Here is an 8,597-nt window from a genome sequence, read left to right as displayed (position 1 = left end):
TATAAAACAACTTTACAACCGTTATGTATACTCCAAAAAAGAGCATTAAGAATTGTACACCATGTTGGGTACAGGGAACATACTAATATATTATTTCTGAATTCCAAGTGTCTCAAGTTTATGGATCTGGTCAAGTTCAAAACTGCACAAATGTTGTATAAAGCAAAGAATCATTTATTCTTCTGTAACATTCAAAAGTTATTTAAGGACAAAGAATGTGGGTATAATTTAAGAGGGAAAAATAATTTTGAGAAACGCTGTGTTCGCACAGATTTGAAGAGCATGTGCATTTCATTTGGTGGAGTGACTCTGTGGAACAGTTTGAATGATTAAATAAAACAAAGTAGAACTATTGTATTGTTTAAGAGCAGGTTTAGAAATATTATGATTGAGGGATACAGAGAAGAGGAGGGGGGTGAGGGCACATGGCAATAAGGTACATTATGGTTCAAAGAAAAATAAAGAAATATGAAAAGTAATTAAATATAACGTTGACAGAGACCTGATTTAAGTTTATTTTTGAAGTAAATAGGGGTAGGACCAGATAAGCAGAGGCTTCATTCCTACTCCTTTTCGAACAAATACTATTATTTTCATTGTAATTATGATTAATATTGTACATTATTATGTTTTAGTTTTTTTGTTGTTTTTTTTCTCCTTTTTGTTTTAAGATGTTTTTAATGTATTGTGTATTGTACTTATTTCAAAATGTTTTTATGTTAATGTTCGAAATAAAGAAACATTCATTCATTCATTCATTCATTCAATGTTACATGCTCTGCAATGGACTGGTAACCTGTCCAGGATGCATTCCTGCCTCTCGCCTGCATTCTGGGATGAGCTCCTGCCCGCCCTGCAACACTGACCAGGAATAGTCAGGTTAGATAAGATGGATAATGGATGGATGGATTTTCACAATGGTGTTTAATTAATGAAGGAATACATTAACTGAAAGCACCCCTCAATAAAATGAAAATATGTCCATAAACAGAATCAAAAGGGCTTTAACCTGTTATAACAAGTCCATACAGACTGTAGTCGGGGCAGTCATGTGACATCTAATAGTTTTTTATCAGCTTTTGTTGTTTCCCTCATTAAGCTATCACATGCTCCCTTATCTTCATGCTGCAGCTGGTTTAACTGGTCTCTTCTTTCTGTTTCCTAGAAAAATGGAGACTTTATCTCAGTAAATACAGTACTAACTGTAAAAGTATCATTTCATTCATCAACATCAGGAGTGACTCCAGAATTAAATTAACATTATAGCAATTAGCCAATTCTGCACTTCAAATGTATTTAAAAATGTAGGCACATAATGTGAAAAGTTTCACACATACCGTGTACTTCATTCTCCTCTCTGAAAGCAAAATACTGGTTAATTATTTAGTTACTTGAATACAATGTTTACATCTTTCAGAATAACTTTAAAATGTAATATTACATTACTTTTATTTTCTGATGAAAATCTAGTATGCTTACCACTCATATCTCTTGTGTAAATATGAGGATTTCTATTCACAGAATATAGATAACTGTCAACTTTAAACTATAACATCTCATCAGATAGACTGGTAAATTACTTCAAATGAGAATGGTTCTTAAAATCACAACTGATAATTCTAATACAAGCAGCATAGCCACAGTAACTATGAGAACATGAACATATCTTGGTCCACATTCACTGATGTGCTTTTGCTTTGTTCCAGTTTTTGGTTTGTCTTTACAGTGGTGATTAATTGATGAGATAATACATTAACTGAAATTACCCCTCACTATAATGTAAATGAACAGAATGGCTCTAACCTGGCAGAACAGACTAACAGATGCAGACAGTAACAGTAATGTATATGAAAAGAATGGCTCTAACCTGTTAGAACAGACTGTAACAGTAATGTATATGAACAGAATGGCTCTAACCTGTTAGAACAGACTGTAACAGATGCAGTCCAGGCTACACACAGCCCATCTAATGGTATTCTTATCAGCATTGTGATCTCCCCCACAAAGATGTGCACTCCCTTACCTTCATCCTGCTGCTGTTCTATCCATCGATTACATTCTCTCTCCTGTTCACAGAATACAAGTAACACAGTAAGTAACTTAAAAACAGCCATTTAAACCCCAATACCCTTTACATATGTATTAAAGTCTTATCAGACAGATGGGCAAACTTACTTCAAATGAAAATTCCTATGACAGCTGATAGCACTACTACAAGCGCCACAGGCACAAGCACAGCAACTCTGGAACGAGGATCATTTCTTGTTGCACATACACTGTCTGATGTGTTTGTTCCAGCTGTAATTTCCTGAAGTCCCAAGGATTGGCAACTGTCAGAAAAGTAAATACATTCAAAGAAAATCTCAAATAATCATCAGGGTTATATTTAGTATCAAACCCAATTCTTGTAATTTTGGAATAAATGCAGGAAACTTACTCTGTGTGTCGTTTGCAGAATGGCGAAGAAGATTTATTTGAAAACGTTTTGTCACGACATTCTTCGCAATCAGTATTGGTCAATGTTGTTCCTGTGCAAGTAAATATTGGAAGGCATGTTAAGGCATTTAAAATCTTCGAAAGAAGTTTTCCGAAAAGCAGACTGAGCAGTTAAGTGAGCTAATTTTGCAAAACAGAAAAGGCTATGAACAAAAGAAGAACATTTCCCACACAACGCACATTTAAACTGAGCATTAGCGTGCACAAAGCCCAACCTGCATTAACAGAAGCAGATCGTGCAGCGAGTGGCCTCTGCTAACCGCTCAGAAATGAGAGGAACTACACTATACCCCGACAGAAGATGGGGTAAACAATGCACCAATTTACACTGCACAGGGTGCAGGACAATCTGTTTTAACGGTTTAATCTGTTCATATATACTTGGCCTATGAGCTAGCTATGAGCTATGGCTGACACATGCCTAAACTATTCAGGCTAAAGACACGCATGCAGCAGAACTGATTTGATGAAAGGCATATGGAAGGGATCATAGGAAACATTAAAACATGTTTTTCTGCATTTACTGTTTTAATTACTTTGAAGCAATTAATAAAATAAGCAGTAATCCGCCACATGTATGCTATAGGTTATAATTGCACTTATGTATAATTATTTTAGTATTCAGGGTATTCTAGCTGCCAACCATGGTATGCTACTTTGAAGGTTGATGTACTTTTCAAGGGTTCAAGTTTAATCTCAGTGATCACTCTAGGACTTGGAACTGTACTTTCCTCTTGGGTCTTTAATGCACTTGTTCATGGTTCGGATCTGCACTTTATTGTACGTTGCTCTGGATAAGAGCGTCTGCCAAATCGCTGTAATGTAATGTAATGTGTTGGATTAACAACGTTTTTATGACTATTTCAGGGAGTTAATACATTGTTTGACTGTTGGATGCAGTTTCACCTTCATGATTATTTTGGTTTTGAATCAGGATAGGATAGATGGCGGATATGATGCAATCTCACCATTGCGTTTGATGAATGTCCCAGGCCTGCAGATACTGTGTCTCTGTGCTAATCTGCAGCCCTTCTTATGATCTGCCTCAGTGCAGTAGTGCTGATCCAGAGGCCCACACACTGCATCAGAGGTGGGACTGCACTCCCTGTCCGTCTTTAAACCAAGACCTGAACGGAGAATAAAGACCCGTATTACCACACTTCCAACCTGTTACCCATCAAGTAAAAACAGAATATAGAATTTTTTTTTTTTTATAAAGACAGTCAAGCAAGTTGCAAATGGCCATGTAATGAATAAACACATTGGTTGAATATGAATCGTTTCTCACCTGGGTCACAGACTGTACAAAAGATACAATGAAGAAGACCACTGGGCACCGACAGGAATGATCCGGCAGTGCACGGTTTACAGGAGGTCGTTGTGTATTCTGTGCAGTGCTTATAAACATGCTCCCCTATGTGAAAGATTAATCACAAAACATAGCTAAAATGTACCCATTTGAAATGACATTTCAATGACAACAAAATAAAGAGCGCTTTCACTTCTTAATCCCTGTAAGCCAAGATCTACTGCAGTAGAAGCTTTATTTTGATGAAAGATAGTGACTTACCAGGTGAGCACATCGGACAGCACTCTCCATTAATGGAATATTCTGCACTTCCACAGCAATAGGAGAGGTCACAGAACAGGAGCAACAGATATACCTGCAGCACATTAAATATTACAAATAAAACTCATTTAGTTATTTCTGCTTTCAATTGAACATCTATCATCTGAATGTATCTGAGGGTATGATTGCACATTTAGAAAGATGGGTGTATATCCTCCTCAGCTGGCAGGAATGATTTTTAAAAATATATATAATACAGCAGTCATGGATGACAAAACATGGTGCAGCGAAAATATTTTGAAATATACACTCAGCACTTTATTTGATATTCATTAGACTTATTAGGTCTCCTGCTGCTGTAGTCTATCCACTTAAAGAGTTTTGACACATTGCGTGTCCAGAGATGCTCTTCTGCAGACCACTGTTGTAATGTGTGGTTATTTGGGTTACTGTCACCTTCCCGTCAGCTTTGACCAGTCTGGCCATTCTCTGCAAACTCTAGAGACTGTTGTGCATGAAAATCCCAGGAGATTACCCTTTCTGGCACCACCAATCATTCCACAATCAAAGTCACTTAGATCACATTTCTTCCCCATTCTGACATTTGGTCTGAAAAACAGCTGAACCTCTTGACCATGTCTTCATGGTTTTATGCATTTCGTTGCTGCCACATGATTGGCTGATTTAATTGTATTAACAACCTGGTGTACAGGTCTACCTAATAAAGTGCTCACTGAGTGCATATCAGCTATCTGAAGTAATTCATTTCTCTGATTATGATAGCACATTCAGAAAGATGGGTATATCATCATGAGACCTGGCAAAAAAAACAAACAAAAAAATCTCACAAACTGTCTTGGTGACAAAAATCAATGCCGTTCAGTTCAGTCAAAAATTTGCCTTTTTGTGTCGGTTGCAGCATAGTTGAAAATATGGTTCTTGAGATTAATACCAGAGACCATGTCCCCTGTAACTAGCCTGGATCTACATCAGGGTGACGGTTATGTATGCCGGATTGATGGAAAGTAAGCACATCAGGGTCGTCTCCGGGTCTTAACTGTGACTGGATGGTCCAGGCACTCATGGCTGAATGCACACAGCACCTTGCATTGCTCCTCCACTGTATGTTGCCACTGGAGTGCTAGCTCAGGTACCAGTCTCTAATGTCCCCATATCAGCAGCCCGAGGAGTGGAGAGGTAGGGAGCAGAGCCTGCCTTTGTGTCTACACTTTACACCATCACATATTGTATATTATTTCATCTTGAAACATTTGTACATTTTGTTAACTTCATTTCAGATTTCATGAGAAATTATATGAGAAGTAATTTATTAAGTAATAATTAATTCTGCAATGTAATTTGCATGAGATGTTGACCCATGACCATACCATTTAAGAAACCATTTCAATTAACATAGTTTCCCCAAGCGTTTCGACGTCTCAGGTCCGTTCTCCCACTGTCTTCTTATAACCCAGGCTGAAGCCAAACACATAATGAATTTTGTGACCTCTGCTGAAGCCAGTAGATAGTTATTCCAGCATTAGTACTACTTGTACAAAAGACTACCTCGATAACAGTACATTTCTGTTCGGCTTCTTTTTTCTTTCTTTTTTCATGAGCTGTAAGCCGTAATCCTCAAGGTTTGAAATAAATGGCTTTGTGTAATGAACCTAAAATATATGAAAATCACAGACTTACGAAAAAGAAAAAGAAAACTTTTCCACAATATTATAATTTTGTGAGATGCACCTGTATATTTGAAATGATAATGACAAACGTCACCTTCTGATTGCAATAAGGAAGTGTATTGTTATTTGACATTTAAACAAAAACTGAAATTAGGAACAGAAGTCAGAAGTCGGTATATACAATAGGATCCAGAATTATTGGCACCCTTGACTGCCAATGTACAAAACAATACATTGCCAATCAGGGGTGCCAACAATTCAGGAGACCACTGTACATGTGCTAACAGAAGCACACAACAAGATGTGATTTATAACAATGAAGATAATGAAGCTAAATATTTGTTTCTTACCATCCACATCCACAAATGCCACATGATTTGCCACATCATTGAAAGCACGTTCCTGTGCACAACAAAATCAGCAGGATTAATTTACCTCCAACAGACAACAAGTTAAATGCACTCGATCACAGTTCATTAAACATGTAATAATAATACAAAGGAATGGGAATGAGGGCAGCACTGAGGGGAACTGGGTAGGGTCTCGGACGGGAACAGGGGTCTCGGAAGGGGACTTGGGGTCTCGGAAGGGGACTTGGGGTCTCGGACGGAAACGAGGGTCTCGGATGGAAAAACGGGGTTCTGGGAAGGGAGCTTGAGTCTCGGACGGCAACAGGGGTCTCGGACAGAAACGGGGGCCTCGGACGGAAACGGGGGTCTTGGACGGAGAGATGGGGGTCTCGGACGGCAACGGGGGTCTCGGACGGAAAAACGGGGGTCTCGGACAAAAAAACGGGGGTCTTCGACGGAAACGGGGGTCTTCGACGGAAACGGGGGTCTTGGACGGAAACGAGGGTCTCGGAAGGGAGTTTGGGTCTCGGACGGAAACGGGGGTCTCGAAGGGAAGGAAGGGAGCTCGGGGGCTTCTCGGAGGGAACATGGGGTCTCAGGCGGGCACGGGCCCGGGGTCTCAGGTGGGCACAGGCCCGGGGTCTCTTTCTTCTTGACCTGGAGGGGTCTGGAACCCAAGTCAGCGCCTGGGCCGGGGCCAGAGCCTGGGACTGGGCCAGACATGGCGCAGGGGCCAGACCAAGGTCCTGGAGCGGAAGCGACTCAGGGGCCCGAGACGGGACCTCTCCGGGCAGAAGCGGCTCGGGGACCCGAGACGGGGTTGCTCCAGGCAGACGGGGCTCGGAACCTGGAGACGGGCAGTCCTCGGGCAGACGGGGCGCGGAACCCAGAGACGAGCAGTCCTCGAGCAGACGGGGCTCGGAACCCGGAGACGAGCACTGGGGTTGAAGGGGAAGCTGGAACAGATGTGGTTCTGGAAGCCGGGTCAGGAGTGGAGTGGGAGAGTGGATTAGGGCTGGGAAAGGAAGTTGGATATAGCCGGGTCTGAAGAGCTTGGCCTGGATCGCTGTGAGTTGGGCAGTGATCTGCTCCAACCTCCACATGCGGGCCGAGTGAATAGAAGCGTCGTGCACCCTATCCCAGGGGGTGGGGTCCGCTGGTTCCATGCCTGGCTAGTTCGTTCTGTTATGCCAGGGGGAACAGAGGAACCAGAAGCAGACGGGGGTGCAGAAAAATGGCGATTTAATATCAAAAGGGGCAGACAGAGCAGAGTCGAAAAACATGCCAGGGTCAAAACCAGGGGGTCCGTCCAAAAAGGCAGAGGTACAAAAATCCAAAAAGCAAAGAAGAGTCCAGGGAAGCAGGCAGGGGTCAAAACCAGAAAACCAAATAAACTAGGGCAAGGACTCAGGAACAAGGGCAAGGGCAAGGGCAAGGGCAAGGGCAAGGCAACAAGGAGGCTAGAACTGGTGGACGGAATCAAGGGCTCGGGAACAGAAACAGGACAAGACGAACTAGCAATGAGGGGGAAACAAAAACGCTGAGAAAATACATTCAGGGCTGAATTCGGATTCAGGGGCCAGAGTTGATGATCTATGCTGAATAGCATTCTGGACAGAACAGGATGAAGTCACCACAGGCGAGAAGTGAAAGCTGCCAATTTGGAAAACCTCTCTGTGGTCTTGTTTCCAAGAATAACTTGCCATTTGCACATTGAGAAATTACATTACATGAATGGCATTTCCACAAACTCAATTGCTTTCAGTGTACAGTAACATAAAACGATGATCAAATAGGCCCTAGTCCTTTGTTGTACAGTTAGCAGTTGAAATTGTAATTCCCTCTCGGGTCTTTCAGCGCACTTATCCCTGGTTATGGGTATGCACTTTGTTGTACGTCGCTCTGTATAAGAGCGTCTGCCAAATGCCATTAATGTAATGTAATGAAAACAAACGATTTCCTAGCCGAATGAATAACAAAATGCACCTTCCTAAATACAAGAGTCATGTAATCCAAAAGTAAACAACATTCACCTGAATTACGCCTATATTGCCGATCGCGGCATTTCTGTTTCTTCGAAAACTAAGCACCTCACTTGTGTTAACAAATCTGCCACCATGTTCTTCTATTCAAAACAATAGCCTACCTCTAATGCCTGCGTGTCATTTTCTCGGAATTAGACAGACGGAATGTAAGCCTTACTTGATTCGGGAGCTCACCGAGACGCAATCTGTGTTCGGACTCCAGAAAGTGCGGAAAGAAAGTCCAAAGATTGCGGTGCAAGCTGTAAAGTAACTTCTCTTTATTACTTTCAATTTCGGTTACTTGCCAAAGCAATGGCTACTTGCCAAAAATAAATGTCAAATACAGTCACATGCATCTAGTCACATGCTTTTGGGAGTAACTTCAAAAATCCTCATACGAATAGGTGTGGACAACTTATTTACAAGAATACGCTTTTTACATACAACAACCGATTGTTGTCTAACGTCA

At 41.3% G+C, this 8,597-nt stretch overlaps 1 protein-coding gene and 1 long non-coding RNA gene across 2 annotated transcripts; both read right to left on the bottom strand.

Annotated features, from left to right (window-relative positions):
• Window positions 1-907: 907 nt before the first annotated feature.
• On the bottom strand, window positions 908-2,534 carry LOC133138095 (uncharacterized). Its single transcript, XR_009709674.1, has 5 exons — window positions 2,438-2,534; window positions 2,176-2,330; window positions 2,024-2,066; window positions 1,338-1,357; window positions 908-1,161 (listed from the first exon to the last, which is right to left on the bottom strand). It is a non-coding gene; the product is annotated as an uncharacterized LOC133138095 (long non-coding RNA).
• Window positions 2,535-3,426: 892 nt separating this feature from the next.
• On the bottom strand, window positions 3,427-8,352 carry LOC133139549 (uncharacterized). Its single transcript, XM_061259119.1, has 5 exons — window positions 8,307-8,352; window positions 6,637-7,286; window positions 6,277-6,572; window positions 6,105-6,156; window positions 3,427-3,623 (listed from the first exon to the last, which is right to left on the bottom strand). Exons 2-5 carry the CDS (start codon window positions 7,268-7,270, stop codon window positions 3,427-3,429), a joined length of 1,179 nt encoding a protein of 392 aa, XP_061115103.1. The 5' UTR covers window positions 7,271-7,286; window positions 8,307-8,352.
• Window positions 8,353-8,597: the final 245 nt, after the last annotated feature.

Source organism: Conger conger, chromosome 10, assembly GCF_963514075.1.
Source record: "Conger conger chromosome 10, fConCon1.1, whole genome shotgun sequence".
NCBI classification, from domain to species: Eukaryota; Metazoa; Chordata; class Actinopteri; order Anguilliformes; family Congridae; genus Conger; species Conger conger.
Note: the sequence above shows the minus strand (reverse complement) of the source record. Positions and strands in the feature narration are given on the sequence as shown.

Bases quoted from the DNA above. Each gene is read 5' to 3' on its own strand.
- LOC133139549 (XM_061259119.1), bottom strand. From the start codon at position 7,270: ATGGAACCAGCGGACCCCACCCCCTGGGATAGGGTGCACGACGCTTCT. The intron at 6,573-6,636 runs GTCCGAGACCCA...TTTCCGTCGAAG, and splicing joins CCTTCGAGACCCCCGTTTCC to ACCCCCGTTTCCGTCGAAGA. The intron at 3,624-6,104 runs GTAAGAAACAAA...TTCTCCGTTCAG, and splicing joins GGCATTTGTGGATGTGGATG to GTCTTGGTTTAAAGACGGAC.